Source organism: Macrobrachium rosenbergii, chromosome 50 (assembly GCF_040412425.1).
Source record: "Macrobrachium rosenbergii isolate ZJJX-2024 chromosome 50, ASM4041242v1, whole genome shotgun sequence".
NCBI classification, from domain to species: Eukaryota; Metazoa; Arthropoda; class Malacostraca; order Decapoda; family Palaemonidae; genus Macrobrachium; species Macrobrachium rosenbergii.
Window position 1 is genome coordinate 10,975,445 of NC_089790.1, and position 24,272 is coordinate 10,999,716.

The 24,272-nt window shown below is 34.0% G+C and overlaps 2 protein-coding genes across 3 annotated transcripts in view; one reads left to right on the plus strand and one right to left on the minus strand.

Moving 5' to 3' along the window:
• LOC136832596 (uncharacterized) overlaps positions 1–24,272 on the minus strand; it is a 197,517-nt gene that overhangs the window by 48,713 nt on the left and 124,532 nt on the right. The gene's annotated exons all lie outside the window — the stretch shown is intronic.
• DNApol-epsilon255 (DNA polymerase epsilon catalytic subunit 1) overlaps positions 1–24,272 on the plus strand; it is a 54,396-nt gene that overhangs the window by 29,241 nt on the left and 883 nt on the right. Inside the window, exons 16-28 of the mRNA XM_067093779.1 lie at positions 305–505; positions 1,171–1,410; positions 1,614–1,841; positions 3,035–3,285; positions 4,289–4,469; positions 9,226–9,384; positions 12,506–12,700; positions 13,042–13,263; positions 13,487–13,777; positions 15,078–16,008; positions 16,227–17,338; positions 20,493–20,671; positions 22,361–22,493. Coding sequence (XP_066949880.1) covers positions 305–505; positions 1,171–1,410; positions 1,614–1,841; positions 3,035–3,285; positions 4,289–4,469; positions 9,226–9,384; positions 12,506–12,700; positions 13,042–13,263; positions 13,487–13,777; positions 15,078–16,008; positions 16,227–17,338; positions 20,493–20,671; positions 22,361–22,493 — 4,323 coding nt within the window. The remainder of the gene's footprint in view (positions 1–304; positions 506–1,170; positions 1,411–1,613; positions 1,842–3,034; positions 3,286–4,288; positions 4,470–9,225; positions 9,385–12,505; positions 12,701–13,041; positions 13,264–13,486; positions 13,778–15,077; positions 16,009–16,226; positions 17,339–20,492; positions 20,672–22,360; positions 22,494–24,272) is intronic.

A 24,272-nucleotide genomic window follows, 5' to 3' on the forward strand; every position in this document is an offset into this window, starting at 1 on the left:
TTTTTTATCATTATCCTTTAGGGTATTTGAATTAAAATTACTGTACTGAAACAGGTCTTTTTTTCTAGTGAATTAGTAGTTTAATCTTGTAAATTACTTTGCTGTATGTGGATACAGTAGTTTAAAAAGATTACTACCTTACAAAAGAAATAATTTACAAGTTGTAGGTCAGAATTATAAATATTTTCAACAAACAGTACACATTTTTGTTACTATGTGAAGCATTAAGTAGATATTTCTAAAGTTTGCCATTCATATTGACCAGCTAGTTCCTAATATCTTACGAGTTTCTTTTTTAATGCAGGGAGATCCTTCTGAAATTAAGGCAGCCAATGCACGTGCAGTTCTCTATGATTCCTTGCAATTAGCGCATAAGTGTATCCTCAATTCTTTCTATGGTTATGTTATGAGAAAAGGCTCTCGGTGGCATTCTATGGAGATGGCTGGCATTGTCTGTTATACTGGTGCTACAATTATCACACGTGCAAGAGAAATTGTTGAGCAGGTTAGTGTTAAAAAGAAGTAAACAGATTTAAGAATATTTTTGGTAAATTGGTGTACACTTGTACTGTATATGTCATATACTGTACATGTTTGGTACCCTTTACATCTGTTATAGGAATGTGCTAAATCTTATATGATTTCCCAGCTTATACCTAATATTAACTTCATGTAAAATGTATAGTGGCCTATGATAGAATTGTAGTGTATTTGATGCCTCATGTTTTCATTTTATGATGTTATTCAAGAAACTAGTTTTCCCTGTTCATGTGGTAGTGAAGCATGTAATTTTTGCATCTAATTTGGATACTTGTAATTTGTTTTGTTCTCATTGGCAACCATGTTCATCTCAGACCTTATTAGTACCAATTGCTGGAGACTCAAATACCAGGAGTCCTATTTTCTTTTGAATTTTTATATTGGAAGTCCATTTTTTGTGAGTTTTAATTTTTTAAAGTACAAAGCTAGATTAGAAATGCACAACTATAATTATTACCATTAAGCATTGTATTTAGACTATATGAATCCAAAAGTTTTGAATTTTTTTATTTTAGTTGCTATCCTTAATTCAGCCTGTAATGATTAAGGATGTTTCCTATTTCTCCATTTCTTATTCTCTTATAAATTTCCTTTTTGACAATAAAATATTGACATTTCTTTTACATTCAGATTGGTCGTCCTTTAGAATTGGATACTGATGGTATATGGTGTATATTACCTGGATCTTTCCCTGAGAACTATGTGATCAAAACAACCAACCCCAAGAAGTCTAAAGTGACAATATCATATCCAGGAGCTATTCTTAATGTGATGGTGAAGGATCATTATACAAATCATCAGTACCATGACCTTCAGAACAAGGAGACATTAGAATACTCTGTCCGTTCAGAGAACTCTATTTTCTTTGAGGTGGGTTCTATATATTTTGATTGATTATGAGAATGTAGCTCTTTCAATTTTGAGTTATAAAACTTAGTTTATTTTTTTGCTGATATTTTGTTTGAATTCAGGTAACCAAAGTACGAAATAAAATAAAATTAGAGTTTCTCATAGTGTCCTAATGTGTAGGTGGCTTTGCTTCATAGTACATTAAGTGTCACATTTTCATGCAGGTTGATGGTCCCTACTTAGCTATGATCCTTCCAGCCTCTAAAGAAGAGGGTAAAAAACTTAAGAAGCGATATGCTGTGTTTAATTTTGATGGCTCACTAGCTGAACTTAAAGGCTTTGAGGTTAAACGCCGAGGTGAACTGCAATTGATTAAGATTTTCCAGTCATCAGTGTTTGAATCCTTTCTTAAAGGAGAGACATTAGAAACATGTTATGCAAGTGTTGCCAAGGTAGGTGATTTTGATTCATTGCTTGTGAATGTTGTAATAGTGAAATCATTATAGTAGTAAGAAATCTCAAAGGTAAACTGCTCATGACTTGCGATCTACACAACCTTTTTCAATCTATAGTTATTCCTGAGAAGATTGTAGAAAAATGTAAGATATATAAAACTTTGATTTTCTTTACACAAAATAATTTTTCTACAAACTCATCTCTCACATTGAGCTGTTATAGTTGCAGTGTTCAGAAACATGCCATTTCTGAAGTCATTGTTTGGAAGGAGCTACCCACTTCATTTTTTCATATAGACTAGACCTGGTTTAACAAGAATGAGGAAAAGGGAGGTGGATACCTTAATATTTTTTATGGATATGTTTAGAAATTGTCTTGTCTTTTAAAACTTAATTTGTTCAGAGACAGGCCTGATGGCTCTGGTGGAGCATTTGAGAGACAGAATAGTTCTGGAACTAAGTGTCCTATGTATTGTAATGGAGTACTGAGAGTAGGCAGACTAATTTTTTTGATGATACAGGTGCAGAAATCAGATTAATGTGACTAAGATTTGGTTACCCAGATCCCAGAAGACTGCATTGGTAGGAAAAGGAAGATGTATCTCAAATCTTACAGCGCCTTTTACAGCTCTGTTGATGGCGCTAACGGCAAGAATAGGCATCAATTTAACTGCGCTTACAGTGCTGTAACATGATGCAATCAAGTTACGGCGCCAGTAAAACGCTGATAACGGTGAAAAACCAGCTTACCGTCAAAATCAACTTACAGTGCGGGGCTGAAACAGATCCTCTGCCGTAAGTTGGTGACGCACTGTATAAATAAACAGTGCATTAAACAAAAATGCAATTAAATTGACGATCATTCACTTTAGGCAGATCCCCCTGGAGACAGTGTATGTCCAAATCATTTTAAGCGTTTAAGAAATATGGAGAAAATAAGCTGTGACATATCTTGGGTCTGCCTCTAAAAGCATTAGAATTACTGTATAATTTGGTTAATTTATTTTTTTAGACATTTAGTCATGTAAGTTCTGAAAAAAATTATTTGTATTCTATTTAAATACAAATAACTGATTATCTTATGGTATAAGACAGTGGCTTTGCGTATCAGTAACCTAAGTGAATGATATATTTTTGATGTACCGTACTAAAATATGTGAATCTAATGCCTTTTATCTCTTTCTCTGTAGGTTGCTGATTATTGGCTTGATGTTCTTTACAGTAAGGCTGCCAATATGCCTGACTCTGAACTTTTTGAACTTATATCAGAAAATAGGTCCATGAGCAAAAAACTGGAAGAATATGAAGGCCAAAAAAGTACCTCCATATCAACAGCTCGTCGATTAGCAGAATTTCTTGGTGATCAGATGGTGAAAGATGCTGGCCTTAGTTGCAAGTTTGTTATCTCAAAAAAACCTGAAGGGGCTCCAGTAACAGAGAGGTAACTATATCAGAAAATGTTTTAATATGTTTTTGTTGTACTTTTGATTTGTTGCATTATTAATGCCTATGCAGTAAGTAAAGTAGTTCATACGCACCCATAACTTGACTTATTTCTAATCCTTCAGATGAATATTGAGGTAAAAATGTTAATGATTGATGTCAAATTGTTAAAAATTTTGCTAACTTGACAAGTTTATCTATTTTTCCCAACTTTTCTCCTATTAAAATCCTTGATTGAGTTCACTTGACATTTCAAGTACATAAATGAAATTGGTAAGATCATAATTAATGAAATACTGGGACACTTAAGACCAAAAAGACACCAGCATGTTTTATTTCTATTTAAAATAATCTGTAAAACTCAAAAGAACCATATGTACAGTACTTGGTTATCGTCTAATCTTGTGTATCATGTGACCCATAAAACTTTATCCTCAGAACATGATTTCATCACGTCTTATTTTGCACGAGTTGCATTTTTGGTAGATTACACTAGGCTAAGCTTAATATGTGAGTTTCTTTTTCAATACAAATGCAAGGCTAGACTTACTCTCAGTTTCGGTAGGTTCTGTTAACAATGCATGTTGCATCTGTAGCGACTTACTAGTTTAATATTGATCAAGTTAACTCATAAAATAGTTTTGTTTTTTAACTTATGATTTTTTTTGTAGTGGAAATATATACAGTGTATAGTCAATTGTGAACTCTATGAAAATTAAGAATTTCAGCTCTGAGGTATAGTTAATTTACATATTTTGATGTAAAAAGGCATGGTTTAGGTTATATACTGTCATTGCAGTTAGCTTAGGTTAACATTTTGTTGGTCAGCAATCAGTGCTTATTGTAATTTTATTGCTTTTTGATGGCCTTTTATATTGGTACGTAAACAGCAACTATAAACTCTTATATTTTTGTATCTTGTACAACAGTATTGCTGTGCTAAATTTAAAGGAAGATTGTTAGACCAATTATGAAATTTTTTTTTTTTTTTTTTTTTGCAGAGCCATACCTCTAGCAATTTTTCAAGCTGAGATATCTGTAAAGCACCATTATTTACGTCGTTGGTTAAAGGATTCTTCCATGGTAAACTTTGACATAAGAAATGTTTTGGACTGGGAATATTATATTGAGAGGTTATCTGGAACAGTCATGAAAATTATTACTATCCCAGCAGCTCTTCAGGTAATTATGAATATTACTAGTAATCATTTAGCATAAATGTGTAATCTGTCATTTTTAAAAACTTTTGTTCTTCATGCAAACCCATTTAACTTATAATTATCCCTTTTCATTCCCAAGATCTCATCCAAGAGGCTTCAGTTCCTTTAAGTGGAAAAACAGAAAAACACTTTAAGCTATTAGTAGTGGGTATGCATGGACAGGCCTCAGCATCTTTGTGTTTTTGATCCATGAGCTGTGAGAATTTAGTGGGGCTGGGAGGTGGGAATGTGCAGTATAGATAATGGATTTGAATGATGAGCAAAAACAATTTGTTTATATAAATGTCAACTCCATAACTAATTATTAGCCAGAATCTCAATTTAAGTGGGAAATATTGAGCTGCTAAAAATGCCAGAATTTGCTAATTGAGACTTTAAGGTTGCATGAAAATTCTAGGACTGAGCTAAAGAAGCACAAGAACTCTAGTTGTGCAAAGACAGCTGCATTAGTAGAACAGACCCCCTGATAAGTATGATTTGAGTTGCTATGCCCACTTTTCATCTCTGATTCATTATGGAAATCAGCTTTGGGAGACTCTGCAATGATATAAATCACCCTTGGGAGTGACTAATTTAACCATGGACCATCCTTATCCAGTAAGTATGAATTAGAGGCAATACCCTTAAGAGAATGCTGTAACATATAAATGGAAAGATAGTGAGAAAGCATGGATCACTGTCCCATTGCTATCACCAGACCCAAAGAATGCAATTCCAAACATCTGTGTTTTATGGACCACTCTCTAAAGGAAAGACTGGTGAGATGATATGAACAAATGTAACCTCTACAATTACTACACTGGAAATGTTGGTCTCTTTTTACTGCTTTACATGCAAGCATTAGAAACGTTATGGTCTTGTAAGTAAATAAAAGTATTGAAAGCCTCCTGACATTTCCAGGTGCCAGTCTTTAAAACCATGGGAAGATTAGTGTTCCATTTAAAATTTACAAAGCTAACTTGTGCTTTAATCTCTGGAAGTTTGAAATTAATGCTGGCTGCTTCTTCCTCTAAAGCACCTTCGTAACATTCAATATATTGTCTTAATCTAGAAAGAGAGCATACTCTTAAGAATTTGCCTTTTCAACAAACCAGTTAATGGAAATAAGCATGAATTGCTTGGCCAAAATCCCTTGGTTGTACAGAAAAAGAGAAAGAATCACATTATTTTTGTCTTTTAGCAAAAAAATTAGGTATGAAAGACATTTGGTTAAAGTTCGAGTCCTTAGTGTAAGTGGCAACTTGTCAGTGCCTGTGAGAGTTGGCAAAAGATAGTAAGTAGGCTTTGTTTAATCCATGGGTTGTCAGTGACAGCTTGAGCTGTCCTGCTTTTAGAATATCATCTAGACAGGTTTTGAACTAGCCAGAATCAAGGAATTATTAGTTTCAGTTTCTGGTCTTAAGAAAGGTCCTAATTTGATGGTTTCATCAGTGTGGAGGGAACCTCTTTCCCAGTGTTTACAGTCTTCTTAATTCTACAGAAAAAGAAATGTCTAGCTTTTGTGGTCAAAAACTAGAGCTGGCACTGGTCTGCATCATATACTCCCTTTTATTGACTTATTTCTGATGCCTGAGAGACAGCATGTGATCTGCTGATACTGAAATAGGGTCTTTGTGGCGATTAAGACTCCTTCTTTTACACCAGTCACCGAAAGACTTCCATTTAGACTGATATAGTCTGTGATGGTTTTGGCTCTTGACATTAAAAAACTGTCCACAAGGATACTCTCTTATGCATGAAGCCTTAGTGTATCTAGGCTGTGATGGAAGCTCCTGAAGACTGTCTGAGTAATTTGTTCCACATATAAAATCCTTGGCATGCCTGTTGGAAGGGTCAAGAGGTCTGGGAACTATTACTTTATCCACCCTGATTCCTGTTGTACCAAAGGGGGCTTCATATCCTTATTCTGAAACTTATGAAAGTGCCCAAGTGAGTCTTTACGGATTGGATTGATCTGAGGTAGAAAAAATTCTTCTTTTCTTTCTCTCCTCATCTGAGATTAATCAGGGAAACCCTCCTCTGTTCAGACAGATGGCGACTGTTGGTTCCTAGAAGTTGTAGGCCTGCGGGGAGTTGCATGAAACTGATGTTACATGCTGAAGTTGGTGGATGCCTGTTCCAAACAAAATTATCTGATATGTATCATCCTCCTGGAGTTAGGTATTAATGGCACAAAGAGGACCAGTTGAACTGGCAAGAGGAAAGGATCCGTTATGTTAGCTACCCAGAGGTCCTTTAAGTCTGCTGAAGGTAAAATACCTGAAAAACTCCGTAATATAGTTTTCATAATCTTTTGGAAATTTTGTACAAAAAATAAGAAGCCATTCTAATCATCACAGTGCCAGTGTTTTATCCAAAGAAGGATCAACCTTTTAGCATTTGAAAACTCCAAGGGCTGTTGTATCTGCTGTGTAAATAGCAACTGAATAATTAAAAATTTATTGTGTGAACATCAGCATAATTTGAAGTTATATTTTCTAAGGAAGTTTATTTTAATAGAAAGGTTTTCCTCCTGACCGCACAAATTGATTATGGAGTTGGTTCACCAAGATAGGACTGGGGAATGGCATATGTTGACATGATTGGTAGTTGCTCCAGCTGGCACTGGGATGTTAACTTTGGGATGATATTCATTATTTTTCAAGAATAACTTTCTGATGGCTGATTAGTCGTGCTGCAGAAGATAACCATAAAATATACATTGTTTTTATGAAACCATAAAAATATTTGGATTATTTTTTTCCACTTCACCTCTTCAGAACATGTTTTTAATCTGTGCAATTGGTATGAGGCTATAAAAGGATTTCTAGCGGACGAGGAATAATGGAAATGACAAGGTCTCGTGATCCTTGGGATCTCATTCTTAGCAGAGGTTTTGCTGCTCATAGAGAAGAAACAGGCCCTTTCTCTGGTATCACCGAGGCAGTTTCAAGTTCATTCTCTACCCAGTGCTGGTAGTTGTAGTATGGTTGTAAAGATCATGCAATTATAGGTTCATTTTTGCTGACTTGGGTCATCCAGATCTTGTGCATTCACAAGCTTGTAGATTTAAAATTGATTCTTCTAAACAGTCTCTTTTAAGGATTTGAAGACATTGTGGATGCGGTCAGTGAAGTAAAGCCCATGTTGGAAGTCAGGCTATTGACTTGTTCCCAGTAGTTTTTATGGCTCTGTTGTGATGTGATATTTTTTGTCTAGAAGTTGTCTTGGTGATGTAGTGTTTTCATCAGTCTCAGCCCTCTCAGTCATTAAATACTGCCAGCACCTTCATGACAGCATTACTTCTCCAGTTCATTAAAGGGAGTGTTGTTTTTTGCTAAAATATAAATGACACTTTGTTGCAGGTATCTATTCACAGGAGTTGTGTGGCTTATTGGAAAATGTTTGGATACCATTTTGGAACTATTCATTTTGGCTACAAGTCAAAGACTCAAATTCTTTACAAGAGTGGTGGTACCCATAGCTAACTGGGCACTCTTAAGGTACTTTCTAGCTTTTGAAGTTGATTCAGAAGCACTTTTGCATGGGATACAATGGTATTCCTCCTTATCTGGGGACATGGGATGTTACTTATTATCTTTGTGATGTAAAACCTGACTGAGCATTTTTTATTGGACTCTTAATTTTGTTAGTGATTGTATATATTAAACTTAAACAGCCATCTGTCACATTATTGTAATGTGCAAAATATTTTCTGTAGAGAGGTTACTGCTTACCATTGGCGTAGCGTAAGAAATTTTCACTTTTGTATTGATAGGGTGGCTATATATGTTTCTGTTTTGTAGGGGAACTTGTTAGGTTCTCTCTCTTTTTTTCTTTCAAAGTACAAGAACGAGGTGATATTTCTACAGTAATGCATAAAAATACAAATCCTTCATATGGTAACTTGCCATAGCTCTCACTGCACTGTTTGTTGATTGCAGATACAGTACCTTTAGATTTGAAGTTTTTAATTTCCAGTTGAAGAGACTAACCTTCTCGTACATAGATACAAAATAAGAACCCAAGTGCAGTGAAGGAAACCAAGTCACCTTGCTTCGAAGTGACCTATTTAAGTTTTCATAAGTAGATACACTTGGTATAGAAAGTTTGTAAAACAGTTAGTTAGGACCAGGATTCTAGTAATTCAGTTAAAATGCTCTTGATTGTAGCCAGGAATAACCAATTAAAACTTGTGTAGAAAGAATCTTGCCTGTGAGGGAATGTTATTTTATACATTTAGACATGTAACAGCCAATAGTGTGTTAATTAACATTCTAATCAATACACTTAAAGGGGAGACTTACTGTAATAGGTTTGCAGGTATGATAAAAACAAGAGTACAAGCTGCTGACTGTGCATAGGTGGATGTCCAGTATCCTAGGGTTTCTCAATTTTCCAAGAACAAACTATATTCCAAATGTTGTAAAAATGTAGTTAGTTGTGGCAAATTATTGATATTGGTAATTAAGGAGTGTTCAAATGTTATCATTAGAAACAGGACCTGTTATGTAGTAATATCTGTGTTGTCCAGTAATTTATAAGTGGTAGGCAACATTTCTTTAGATTTTCACTTCATATTGATATAATTTTTTGTCAGCCTTCATTATTTTATCAGAAGCTTATGTCACCATTGTTTTTATTATAGTGGACAGTATATTTTTTAGATTTTTTTTTTTTTTTTTATAAAATCATGCATGGTAATATATTTTTAATGTTTTTCAATTTTGGTGTTTTAGGGTGTCCCAAATCCAGTACCGAGAGTTGCACATCCAGATTGGCTTCGTAAAAAGGTGATGGAGAGAAATGATACCTTTAAGCAACGTCGTATTACAGATATGTTTTCTTTCGCTCCAAAACCCAAACCTCAGATTCAAGTGCAAACAGAGGATGATAATGTAAGAATTGTCTTTTTGAGTAATAATTAAAATTTGATATTTTAACCCTTGATATTTTTCATCACAGCCTATCAATTATATGTATGTTCTTTTCCTTTCATTAGGATCACTAATTTTCATCATGATTTTAAAAATTTTAGTATTATTAGATAATGCATTATCTTCTTGATTTTTAGAAATTTCTCCTTTTAATAAGTGATAAACATGCAATTAAAATACCTTAGCAATTTTATTTAGTAATTTATTTATACATCTAGATTGCTGGCCTTTGTGGTGCAGCAAGATTGAGTAATAATTACATATTTTTATTTATCCTGATAATTTTGCTTTCCTGTTAACAACATTCAGTATTTTTTCTGATGTTCCATAATGTTTACTGTATATATTACTCTTTTTCCTTAATTTTAGTTTTAACAAGTTGATTTCTAAAGATGATGTTTTCATGCCAGAGTTAATTATGTTTACTTTTATTTTCTGATATTTTGGGAGAAATTCTGGTACTTTGTATTTTTTTATTTTTCTGGGCATGCTTTTTTTTTCATGTACTAGATAGGTCAATTTTTTGTGTTGGTATATTCTATAATTTTATTGAATATTTGCTGGTATCAGTTTTGTTGGTTTGCTGCTTGTAAATATTTTATATTCCCACCGTGTAAGTGATGTTTGCCATTAATTGTTTATTATCATAAACATTTGTAACTGCACTGCATATTATGTGTCAGTGGACTGTTTCTGCTTTATTTTTTCTTGTGATTACTCTTAGTGCATGTAGGTTATGTCTCAGTTTCATGGCTTTTGAGATTTTCTGCTGCATTGACCACAGAAACTCTATATAGAAGCTTCAGCTGCTGAATTCAGAAGTAATTCCAGTTTAGTTAACCCTGTTAACCAAGTATTCTACCTGCCACTGTTCGCCACCATTTTGGCTATTGCTGTTGTGGTGGTATTATATTAAATTGCCTGGGTCACTTGGGACAAGAACACTTCAGACTTTTCCTTTTTGTTTAAAAGTATAATTGTATTGTATATAAAGTATATATTTAGAGGGAATAAATCGGTGAAAATGCAAGGAAAGTACGAACATTTAATTTAGTAACAAAAACTTGAAAATACACAAGCTAAAACTGATGTATGTAGACCTTGACTGTGGACTAGGCAGTAGTGCAAAGTTAACTTTTAAGTGCAAATAACCACCACAGCTATACATACAAACATACACTGCTTGTAAGTTTTTTACAGAATTAAAAAAAAAAATTGGAAAAGTAAAAGTGAGTTAGTGATGACTAATAGCCTACCAACATATGCTATGATTGATGTATGTAAACTTTGACTTTAGACAAGGTATTAGTTTAAAGTTAACTTTTAAATGCTGCTATATACGTCATATTTAGCTTGTAAGTTTTTACAGAAATTAAAAAAGTAATTAAAAAAGTGAAAGTGAGTCAGTGATGGACAACAACAAACAAGAGGTGTATGTACATTTCAGTACTGTACTATCAATTATTGAGTACACTTTTAATATCCACAGGGACTTGTCAAGATGTAGCCCTACACTGCTTACAATATCTTTAATATAAAATTATTATTTAAGTACAAAAAGTTATGTATTATTTACATTTAAGTACCAGATTTAGTTATTCCTGTGGGTCTTAACTAAATTCATACAGCTATAAGTTTTTGAGCAGTGACTTATTTGGCAGTGGAGAAAAAGAAATGAAATGAGGGGTTGTATCTGGTTTACCAGCCTGACTCGACTTATGTTTAGCCTTCCATGGGTAGGTAATGCAAAAAGAGACTCTTTCTTCATTTCTTATGGTAGTTTTTTCTGCTACTGGTCTGGTATTACCAGCAACACAGTCTGACTTAAGAAAAAGATTTTGATTTTGATGCTGCACGATTTTTGGTATGGTGGTACCTTTGTTTTGTGTACAATTTCTTCATTTATTAAAGCAGTTTTTGATAAATGTGGGAGTTATTTATCTATAGTCACACAGAATGCCCGACTTGTAAAGGCAAGCTATTCCTACAACGGCCTTGAATGCTAAGAATGCTAGGTTTAAGATGATTAAGGATACTCATACATCTAAGGATTCATTCAAGAACCCTTCCCTTTCACTTGTACTCTTTTTGGAGCACAGAAGAGCATGCTCTTACCATATGGAAGAAATGCCATCTTTGCATCTTTCTCCTGTGGATGCAGAATTCTTTAGTTTAATAAACCTGCAAGAAGGAAGTGTTAGAGATTGGGCAAGGCTTCTTTGTCATCCACGGATGTATGACACCTTTGCAAAGCCCTTTTCAGGGTTTTAAAGATGTGGGCTTTTGGTGATATGTCTTTGGGTGCTATACTGGAGAACGTTAAAGACGAATTCAATGCTCCCTCTGGAATATAAGCATTTAGGAAACAAACTAAAGTTTTTAAATGCTTTCCCATATACAGTACTTGTTACTGATGACTAAAAGTAATCTGAAGTGTTCCAAGTTCAGTATAGTGGCACCGTAACACTGATATCAGTCAGAAGCAGCTTACCCTAACCTATCATATAGGCTGGTCAAACACCATAGTTTTGGGGACCAGAAATTTTTAATGCTTTTCATGGTGGGTGTGCTGGGGAGATGATGCTTGTAACCCATGTGACTTTGGATGGGTAACTGTAATTAGCCCCCATATGAATTACAATTGTTTGCTATTATAAATATTTGAAATTTTTATAATAGAAAACAAACATTTCTCCACAAAGTTTGTTTTACCAATATTAATTTGTTCATACATGGAACAAACTACATCCAACTATGCATAGTGGAATATAAATCTTTTTTTTTTTTACTTAGTTGCATTAATTTGATTAATTTTTTAACTATATTATTCAGTGATATAATACTACTAAGATTTCTGATCAGGGAAGGAAAATGCATGAGCATAATTACATTAGAAATATTTTGATCATGTTATAATTATCTTGTTAAAGCAAAATGATATGGTGTTTTTCAAGACTTAAGAAATGTACTGGCTGGGGTTTTATGAGTAAATTCACCTGTTGTCAATAAAGTTATCAAGTAAGAAAGTTGAATTTTGCCATTAAAAGTTGTGATGTTTTTAATACTGTACACTCTATTCCAGTCCCAAGATTTATTTGCATCCCAGACTGTTAATGACATTGAGGATACAGTAGCTCCACAAAGCCGTTGTTCTCTTGGTCCATCAGTGACGAGTGCCAAGCGTAAGAGAGGAACGAACCTGACAGAAGAAAACATAGACCTAAGTAAAAGCTGGAGAGAAGTGCTTGGAAACCCTCCACCCAAAGGCAACTCAAAGGTTACTTGGCTTTTTTTTTTTTTTCATTTTAATCAAAAGAGTCTGATTATTATATTTATTTATACATGAAGAGTATGTTTTATTTTTTATATAAATTAATATACAAATAAATGTACTTATAAGGATGGTTTAATGTACCAAAAATATTATAATTTTGTTTTGAAAAGCTTTTTATATACAAAATATTGAGAATATGAAATTTAAAAAAAAAAATTTTTATGTAAACACATTACATTTAATGTTTGTTGTAAAATAGGTACAATGTTGAGAAATAGAAATGAAACTTCCAGAGAAATTGTAGTATTTTAGTGGTCTTATGATTTCCTTTTATAAATATACAGGAAGAAGTAAGAGCCTGGATAGTATTCCAAAAGAAGAAATGGGAATATCAAAGACTTCAGCGGGAAACAAGATCCAAGAGACTAAGGATGGAGAACTATGTTGGGATCACAGCAGGCAAAGGAGCTGGTGGAGTTGTTCGATCAGCACCATCAACCACACTTGGTGGTTTTCTTAGAAGAACTCAACGTACTCTCTTGGATGTTCCTTGGCAGATTATTCAGGTAATAACTGAATAACTGTAGTGTTTTTTGTAAGTAATGAGTTAAATAGTATGTCAGATATTGGAGGTGTAACACGACTTCTTGTAGCCTTTGGCCAGTGTCAGTGAATATCAGTATGTCCAGATAACAGTGAAAATACAGAAGTACTTTCATTTTTCATTCCTGCCTTGTAATGTGTTTTATAAGAAGGATATGGTGGCAATATTTGCATTTCATTTTTCAGTTGGCTGAAACCAACACACAAGGATCATTCAAATTGTGGGCATTGGTTGGGAGTGATCTGCATCTCATCAAGCTTATAGTCCCTAGAGTATTTTATGTCAACCAGCGCCTCCCAAAACCACCCACTGAGTCCGATGGTGTTTGGCGAAAAGCAAATAAGATTCTGCCCCGGTCACATCCTACTCACAACTTATATGAGTATAGTGTGCCAGAGGAGCTGTTTAGAGAGCACAGCAATGAGTTAATGGCCGACTTGTCAACACCAGACATCGAAGGGATATATGAAACGCAGGTTAGTTTATTTTGAAAGGAAAGCATTAGGAAGGCCTTTATGAGAATGTTAACAGAGTTACTTGTTTTCATGCCAAATACTGTAGTTCTTAATTATCTTTTGATTATTACGTCTTACCTGCCCTGGATTATTGAAAAATATAGATAATCGCAGTAACCCCACTCCAACCCTACATGCTTCCCAAAGTGCATGTTGATAACCATTGATATATTTGCAAATGGAGATAGGATGCACAAATCATGTATTTTCAAGATGACAAGAAAGATAAAGGTAATGAATTTAAAAATTTTTTTATTTTGTACTTTCAGTACATACTTACCTTAGCTTAGCTATATACAGTAAGAAGTAGAGTGGACAAAAGAATCCTTTTAAAGGTAATGCAAAAGAGAGAGAAAGATTAAATGAATTGTTACACTTTCTTACATTTCATATTTTGATAAATATCACTAAAATGCCATAAACTATGATTAATTCGAGTCAGTACAGAAGTTTATAAAAGATCATGAAAAGTGGATGAAAAAATTTTCTTTAGGATTATATGTTTGAGATATGGAGTGAATTGTTACTGCACTCGTTTCCATTTCTTACTTTTATGAAGAAAGTTTTCCAAATATCATACAGTACAGTTAATCTCAATTAGTGTATATTCAATTTTGTTAATCTCAATTAGTGTATATTCAGTTTTGCACAATTTTAGTTAAGGTTTTACAAGAGTTAGTAGCAAGAGTACAAAAAGTGTTATAAAATGAAACAAGGGAGAGAAAGAGAGAGAGAGAGAGGAAAAAAATGTTTTTACTTTTATTTCAAAATTATATCAGTTGAAACTTACTGTATTATATGGTGTGTGAGAAATATCATATATTGCAGTCTTTCCCAATTAATATGTACCTCCACTTTCAAAGGGAGTTTTTCAAATGATGCTAGAAAGGAGAACAGTTCAAGGAAAAAAGTGTATGAAATTAGTAATGGAAGAAATAGGATAGAAAAAAATCCTTCTAAAAGATGACAGAATGTGAGACAGGATGTATTTATTGCACTGTTATGCTCATATAAATCTCTCCAGATGCCTTGAATTGGTCCCACTCTTCATCTCTAAATGCCTTAATTGGTCACACTCTTCATCTCTCCAAATGCCTTAATTGGTCCCACTCTTCCTCTTTTTTTTTTTTTTTTTTCATTTCAGTCTCAGTCTGTGAGCGATAACTTTAGTTTGGTATTTGCTTATACACATGAGTGACTGTCAGTGATTGACTGCTGAGTCAGGTTAGGATGCTAATCAATTTTGTTGTATACTTTACAGGTCCCACTGGAGTTTCGAACAATAGCTCAGTTAGGTTGTGTGTGCGTTGTGGATAAAACTTTAGCCAGACCCGACACAGATACTTTTGAACTGCAGCAACTCAAATTTAAGACAGTAGCTCAGTATCAGTATTTAGACAAAGACCACCTTCACCATATTTATTTCTATCATCACCGCAGTGGGAACAAAGCCATGTTTGGTTTGTTCTTTCCCAGGAGTAAAAAGTCTCATATATTTGTACTAGATACAGTCAGAAGCAACCAGATGCCAAATATGAATAATATGTATAATAATGAAAGAGCAGCAAAGCTAAGTAAAGGTCATGAAGAAGCACATTTACCTGAGGCCAATTATGCCTTTGAAATTAAATTTGAAACTGAAGTACGACAAATCTATCGTCAAATTCAGCGTCTTTTGCAAGGTTATCGTGATGAAAAGAGAGGCCCTACTATGCTTGCAATTCAGTCTCCTTTAGATTTAGTCAGTATTACAACACTAATGCCTGGATTTGGAGAATTTCCCCAAGTGCCCATCCATGTAAGTGATGTTGAAAACTTGTATAATGTCTTGGACTGGCAACGTATTGGTGCAAAGGCCATGATGCGTCATTATTTGGGATTAAATCAGTTACTGCATATGGCTTTGGAGCAGAGCAGGTATTTCCATGTCCCTGTGGGTAATTTACCTAGTGATACAACTGCTTTTGGAGCTGACTTATTTTATATGAGACACTTGCAGAAGCACAATTTTGTGGTGTGGTGCTCTCCTGGTCCAAGGCCAGACTTGGGAGGTCATGAACATGATGATAATCGTTTGGTGGCGGAATTAGAGGATGCTGTATCAGTTGCCTCAGTTAATAATCCAGGCTGCTATTCCTCTGTGTGTGTGGAACTGGATTTAGATGCACTGGCAGTCACAACTTTATTACAGGTAAGCACTCTATATATAAAAACTTAGTTGACACTAATATTGGATTTCAATAAACTGTGAAACACTTTTTTTTTTTTAAGGTTTATGTGCTCTTTAAATTGGTAGTAAATATAGAATATACATTACTAAGTATATGCAGTTGTTTTATTAGAATCTGCGTATACATAAATGTTAAACAATTTAATATAATTTTTAAGAATTTCATATTTTTTTCTAGTCCTCATCATATCAATGAAATGGAAGGAACAAGTAGCAGTGTGGCATTTGATGCAGCACCACAGGCTTCACTGCAAGATATGATGGGCTCTGGGACAGAATCCTCCCTCACTGCATATGATGAAACAGCTCGTTGTGCACCTGCCTTTAAGATTCTAAGACAAATGGTAGCTGCCTGGCTTCGTGATGTTTCAGTATACCAGAACATATTTGCTGACTTCCAAATAATACATTTCTATCGTTGGTTACGTGATCCTGGTTCTCTTCTTTTCGATCCTGCCCTTCATCGTATTCTTTACACCCTAATGCACAAACTGTTTTTGCACCTTGTAGCAGAATTCAAGCGTTTGGGATCTATAATTGTTTATGCTGATTTTAATAAAATTGTAATTTGCACCAAGAAGAAAAGAGTGGAAGATGCTATAGCATATGTGCAGTATGTGGTCAATAGCATTCGAGGCAAGGAATGCTTCCATTCCATTGACATATCATTCAACCAGTGTTGGGAATACTTGATGTGGCTTGACCCAGCTAACCATGGTGGCATAAAAGGAAAACTGCCTAAAGACCTTTCACAGACTCAGGATAAGGTCTCGTCTAATAAAGATGATAATGATGACGATGATGAAGATGGTGACCAAGGAAATGCCGAAAATGCCAATACAGAAGAGGAAAATGAAGATGAGTCGTCTGTGATTGAAATGAATTGGAATTTAGCTGAGTATCTTCCAGAATGGTGTGGCTGCCAGAGTAGTTTTAACAATGTTATAGCATCATACATGAATGCTGTTTATGAGAAACTGCAAGAGGAAAGTGGACGTTTTACTCCGGGAAATACGCCTATGAAACGTAAAGTATCGAGTCAGTCACTGAGCCGAAGGCCAAAGGATAATGCTCAAGGGTATGTAGAATACGCTCAAGATCTTATATCAGGAGAAATGGCTCAAAAGCTTTATTTTATAACTCAAAAAATCCAGAAAAGAGGAACAAATGAAAGAGATGAAGAGGAAGAAACAAACTTGATGGTGCTGCCTGGCAGAAATAATAACCCTGCCCTTGAGTTCGTCAAAAGTGTGACTAAAGTACTATCACTGGATTCAAATGTCACAGAACAGGTTAGTTAACGTGAATTTTTTTTATTTTTTTCTCACTAGGTTTGGAAGTGAAAAGTTATTTGTTAAAAATAACTAATCTGCAAGTTTATTGCCCTTTTAGGCTCAAGTTAACTAGACCCTCAAGTTTACATTTCTTAGAGCAGGTAACCAGAGTAAATAATATACAGTACCATGTTTGTTTGGGTACTCTATATTTGATGAATGTATAATGATCTAATAATATTGTTAATGCATTTTAATGTTAAAAATTTATTTAGAGATTAGAGGTTGAGGGATTAAATCAGTCATTTTTGCTGTATGGATGCAATTTTTTAGTTTTCTGTAAAAGAAAACTATTGTGCGGCTTTGTCTGTCTTCCGCCCTCAGATCTTAAAAACTACAAAGGCTAGAGGGCTGCAAAAGTGGTATGTTGATCATCCACCTTCCAGTCCTCAAACATACCAAATTGCAGCCCTCTAGCCTCAGTAGTTTTTATTTTATTTAAGGTTAAAGTTAGCCATAATTGGGCATCTGGCAACGATATAGGGCAGGCCACCACCTGCCCGATGTTAAAGTTTCATGGGCTGCAGCTCATACAGCATTATACTGAGACCACCAAAAGATAGATCTATTTTCGGTGGCCTCAATTTTACGATGTACAGAAAAGTCGATTGCGTCGAAGAAACTTCAGCTCATTTTATACTTGTTAAAGTGTTGAAATTGAGATTCAGTATTTAATAAATTTTTTGTGTGTAAACTTTGAAGGGTTTTAAGTCATGTTATTTAATGTTTGACAGTGTACCTCATGTGGTCTGCATTCTGTGATAATTTGGAATTAGATTTGAGTGTTATGATTTCTCTGTTTTTATTTTATTCAGGCCATTACAGGAACTGTCAGTTCTTGATGAGTTTTATCAGAAGCTGATATAGTGTGACCTAATGTTTTAAGATATGTTCACAGGTCATATTTATTTTTAGTACCACTGATTTGTGGCCTTCTTTCTCTGGACAAGCACAATCAACATAACTGCCTTTGTCTCTTATTTAGGTTGCCATCTTTTTCAGCTGTTAAGGAACTTGTTCCTAGTTTATATCTCTTAATCAATTACACAAAACTGGTATACTTGGAAAAATCTTAAAGTGGCATGCCAGTGCCATAAACATTTTGAACTTAATGTTGAAAGGTTTTGCTTCAGATGTTTACATGATATTATACAGCCAGTACTTATAAGTAAGAATACCCAGAAATTTGACCTCTCTCAAGTTTGTCATTTTTGTACATTTTTTTTTTTTTACATTTTTAAATTTGGAAAAAAAGTTGCAGTCCATAAATGTTTTCCTTCCTCTTTATAAAAACTTCAGTAGGTATTTTTTACAATCCAAAAGTTCACTGAATTTCATACACTCAGCTCAGAAATTAATTTTTCACTCTTGAAGATCTATCAGAAAATGGGAAAAGACACTATAATTGCCTCTTTGAGTACTCCAAAACTATTGTACGTAGTAAGTGAATTTTTGTGTACTTCTCCACTTTGGGAAGTTATTAGTAAATTTTGTAACAAAAATTAATATATTTACTCATTTTTAAACTAAGAATAATTTCACATTAGAAAATTATTCTGAAAATTTTGTAACAATCAAACAAAAATGAATATATTTACTCAGTTTGAAAGTAAGAATAAAATGATATCATGAAAAAGGGCATTAAAAGTTACAATTATTTTTTAAAGATGTGTTGATTTACCTATAACTACTGTAGGTTATGTAATCTATTAGTTTTTACATCATCATCCATTTACATATAAAGACAGGATTTTATGGTAGCAATTTTGTTTTCTATTATCTGGTTATGGCTACCTTAAAAGAAAACTCCTGTGTTAAGTGGATAACTACAGGATTGCAAAATCTCAGGTGAGATTACCTGACCTGTCATGTACTTTGACTCTCACTAACATCCTGATGGTTGACATGATCATATAATATGTCCATAAAATTGTTTATAAAACTATGAAAGAATTTTTATTAGTTATTTTATTTAGAGTTTAAACTACAAAAAATGTTAACTAAAATATATTTAGGCCTTACAGTTTTTGATGTGGCATTATTTGGTCTTCAGTGGCTTATATTGTTAAACAAAAGCTTGAATTTCAATTTCTTATTAGTCTCTGTCTTCATTATTCAGTTAGCTCATTGTGCAGGTTTCAAAAAACTTGTCATAATTCTGACCATACTTTGTCTTAATATCTTTTCAGGCTACCTCATCCACTGCATTACACACACAGCCATGAATACTTTTAAAAAATTACTTGAGCAATGTAAATGCAATAAAAAATGTAAAAGAAGACCTAAATATGTAGTCAATTCTAACAATTTTGCTCTTTCTGTTATGAGGTTCAATACCAAAAAAGTTTATTTTTCTGCTGTGAACACATTATATTTTTGTTTTATTTTGCTTTTACAGCATGTTCTTTACTTCTGTGTTGCTTTCTCTATTGGGGCCTGGGACTCATGGAATTGTTATTCCAACTAAGTTTGCAGCTTAACCACTTTTAATAATAAAATTATAACATATGCTGTTTGGACCACTTTTCCTTAAGTTGGAGGAGAGTTCCTCCTCATTCAGGAGACCAGATAAAACCAACCAATCAATTGTAATCATCATCTGCTGTTCAAAGATCAGTAATCCTAAGGTTTTTAGTTCAGTAGCTATCTTTCCCTCTCCTTTCAAGCTTTGGAATGTACTCTGTTTTCTTTTCTCTTGGTTCTTATTTTTGGTTCAAGAGAAGTGTCCTCTTCCTTTTACGATCTGACACCATACAATTTACCTCTGTCCATTTAATCTTCAATGCTTAGTTTATTTCTATGCAGCTCAACACTTCAAAATATTCTGGACCTGCTTGATAAGTGTAGCTTATTCCTGTAAAAAAAGTTTATAGTTAAAACACTGCAAATACATCTCTTCACAGTTTCTCCTTTTGTATCCAAGCTTTTCCTTATTTTTTTTATTATGATTGTACAGTATATGGCTTGTGTGAAACTTCTCTTTTACTTGTATTTAAAAAATACCTAAAAATACTTATTTCAGGAATAATAATCATGTTAATATACTATATTTAAACTGTTTAACTACTTTTTCATGCAAATTTTGTATTATGTTAGTATATGTATTTTGCAGGTAAACAAACTTCGACGCGACCTTCTTAAGTTACTCAACATTGGAGAGTTTAGTCCAGATGCTGAATGGAAAGATCCTTGTATATCCTATGTTCTACCTGAGGTAATTTGTCGAGCTTGTAATCACTGTCGAAACATTGATCTCTGCAAAGACTCCCATCAAACAGTTGAAAATGGGATGTAAGTACAGTATACTTTTAAAGTTGTCTTTACTGCATAGATAATTGTGTAGGTATGAGGAGCACCTGATATTAATTGATGGATGTTACCTGAAAATAACTTTGGATTAGTAATGAATGCATCTAACCTGGACTCAAACTTGATAAGTTTAATTAGCCCATTTTCATAGTCTTCAAATTTTCATTGCATCAATTCCCCTTAATATGTGCATGCAGCTGAGGAGCCCAGGGTCTTGGCTAGGAAGCTTTTTCTCACGTTTTCATGTGTCTCACTAATATTCACTGGTAAAAACCTTCCCTTCCTTCCTATCTCTGGCAAAGATAGCATATATATTAATTAATTTTTTATTTTTTTCACTTGAAATTATTTTCAAAGTAATGGGTTTTTGTAAGTGATTAAAAAGTAAATTGTACTGCCCGTTATCACGCACTGTTCAGTTCCTAATATCATTTTTTTATTAGTGGCATAAAAAATGGGAAGTACCTGTAGTTTGAACATGTATAATTTTTGGGGGGAGGGAGGTGTAAAAAGCAACTTTATATACAAAAGTATATATGAATGTAGGTATTTAATAATTATTACAGTAGTATTCAGCCTTCTGTAAGTTCCCCTGCAACTGGAGAGAATTTAATGAAAGGAAAAGTACAGAGGTAATAATAAAAATGAGTGAAAAAAATATATAAGTTAAATCAATCAGCCAAGTAGTCTTTTGTCTGTAGTTGTGCTACCAGAAGGTGGCCTTTTTATAGCTAAGCAATTAAGTGTTTTCAAAGCTACTGTCAAAATTCCCTTTAAGGCAAACAAAAGCAGCTGAGCTAATTTAAAATTCCAGCAATCAGCTATATCTTTATAGATAACAGCATTGTTTCAAAAAAAAATAGCCAATTGTCTAATAAGAGCTCCTTCAACAGTTTTGCTGGTGTTTTAAGTCTTTCTGATAACTTTGCACTGCCAAATGCAATTCAGTGATCTAGATACAAAGAATGAGAACCCACAGCACTACCATTGGCACCTGCCCTGTTCCTGTCCAATGTTCATTTTCTTGTTCAGCTAACCTTGCCAAGCAATCCTTCTGTCTCTCCCCTCAACAAACCTGTGAGGAATATCTATAGGAAATTATAGTCTGAATTTAGGTCAGGATTTTTATGAAAATTCTTGCTCTCTGTACTTTAACAAATTACTAAAAGTAAATACAAAGTTAATATTTTGTTGATAAACAGCAAAAGTAGCTCATGATCAACCAAACATTACTTTTCACTTTTAGTAATTTCTTAAAAGCATGGATTTTATCAAAATTCTTCTAGAATGCTGACTTAAATACCATTAAAAGGAAAAATGTTGGAGGAGGTCTTATTAGACAGTTGGGTACTTTACTTGACAACATAGCCTTCACCTTCAAAGACATCATGGTTACATTGTAAATCAGCTGCTCTTATGAAAGCCATACAGGGAAAATGTCAGTAGCTATGAGAACCCTTGGTTAAACCACTAAAAGGCCAGTAATGTAACAGTTGGCAAAGATGAACAGGTAAAGAGCTAAGGCAGTTTTGGACCATTTTAAAGTCACTGTTAAAAGTACATTAAATTTGGATTTATTCAGGTAGTGTCGTGCTTTTTAGTATATCGTCCAGATTATTTGTCTTTATTCATCATACCTTTTTGCTACAAGTTTGGTTTCTAACTTTTCAGGCGTGTTTGGATGTGCCCTGTATGTAACACAAATTATGCTTCCAGTGAGATAGAGCACCAGTTAATTAGCCTTATTCATAACAGTTCTATGGCATTTGTTCTTCAAGATCTACAGTGTGACAGATGTTCAGAGGTAAGTTTTGCTGTCTTAAGTGTCCAGTTTGAGCTTTAAAATATAATGGCAATAGTGAACTAGATGTGTCTATTTGTGGCTTTTCAGTATAACCACAATTGGTACATTTTTTTTTATTTGTTTTAGGTATTGCAAACTGTATGTTAATAGGTTTACTTGAAGTCAGTCCATCTTTGAACAGGCCCTGCCTTTGAACAGGCCCTGCCTTTATGTACATTCCTAATTGTCTTGCTCTGCAAAGTAGCCTATCTGTCATTTTAAGATCCCTTTTTTTTTTTTTTTAAGCAGCCTTGTAATTTATCATGATGTCATCATTATAACATTATATATCAAGTTGTCCCTTTATTAGGTTAGTTGAGTTCTCATTTTCTTCTGTCTTGCACCATTCTCCTACATTCCTATCTTGCATAAGTGTCATCTATGCGCTTTTCCATAATTTTCTGGGTCTTAATAGTCATTATTGTGCCACTTCAGTATGGACTGATTGTGACTAAATGCTTTTCACTCCTCCTCAGATCCAAAGCATCTCAGCTTCATGAGATCTCATTCTGTTTTCTAGCTGCTAGAAACCAAATCCCACAACTTCATTGGCAGTGCAGTTTTCCAACTGCATTTTGAACCATGACTCTTGACATTTTGTAATGACTCCCCTGAAAAATCTCCTCCATTTGTGTATCTTTAATTTTTGCAGTTTCCTAATGGATACTTACCTTTATCCAGTGGGTTAGGAACTTCTCCCAGACTGTTGCAGCTCTTTTCCATACCACTTTCAATATCTGTGCTTCATAGCTTATCTTATCCCCAAAGTAACAGAAATAATTTACCATGTATACTACGTACCCCTGCAGCATGTACACATTTTCCAACAGTATTTTTTTTTTGTATACTTCCTTTTTAGTCACTGCAAGCGTTATCTTAGCCATTGACTTTCATTTCTCTCCAATCCATTCTAGCCTTCCATCTTTTAAACATTTCAATGGCTTGTTCCTTTTATTCTGCTGATATCTCTTTTTCATTTGCATATACCAGCTCCCAGGGGCCTCCCTTTTTGCACTCCTTGTATAGCTTTCTCCATCACTATGATGCACAATGAGAGGGGATCAGTGTTCACCTCTGATGGACATCAACATTTATCTCAAATTCATTTGAGATAACTGCCAGCTTCATTTTAGATCATGCTTTATACTAATATATATGTCTTATATTCCACAGAAGTGTGGTAGAATCTCTTCTATTCCTCATGTAATTTATGTAATTGCCACATTTAAAGACTACTGTTGTTTACTGGCAGAGTTTTCTTTGCCTTTCCTCCAGCACCTTCTCCAATATTTTTGTATGATGCTAAGGTTAGCTTACTTTTCTATGCAATATAGTGCATTTTCTGTTTCCTTTTATGTTTATATTCCACCTCGTCTAGTTTCATCTCTTCATTTTATCAGGTTTTTATATATTTTGTTCAGTTCACGAGTGATTGGTTCACCAGTTGCTTTTAGTCTCTTCATTTTATTTTCATAAGGTTTTATTTTATTACATTTTGTACTAATGTTTAGTTTTCAACGTTTCTATTTAAGTCTTTAATAGCATAAGAATGATGTTTATTTCTCTGTTACTATTTCACGGGTGACACGGGACCCGATCCAGAAAAAGGATTTTGCTATTTCTTTAGTCCTTGATAAACTTCATTCATTCAGTATATTTTCATTGGGAATAAGGATAAAATCCTACTGCTCTGGGGTTAACTCCAGCATTTCATTTAGCTTTTTGATCTTTATATTTCAG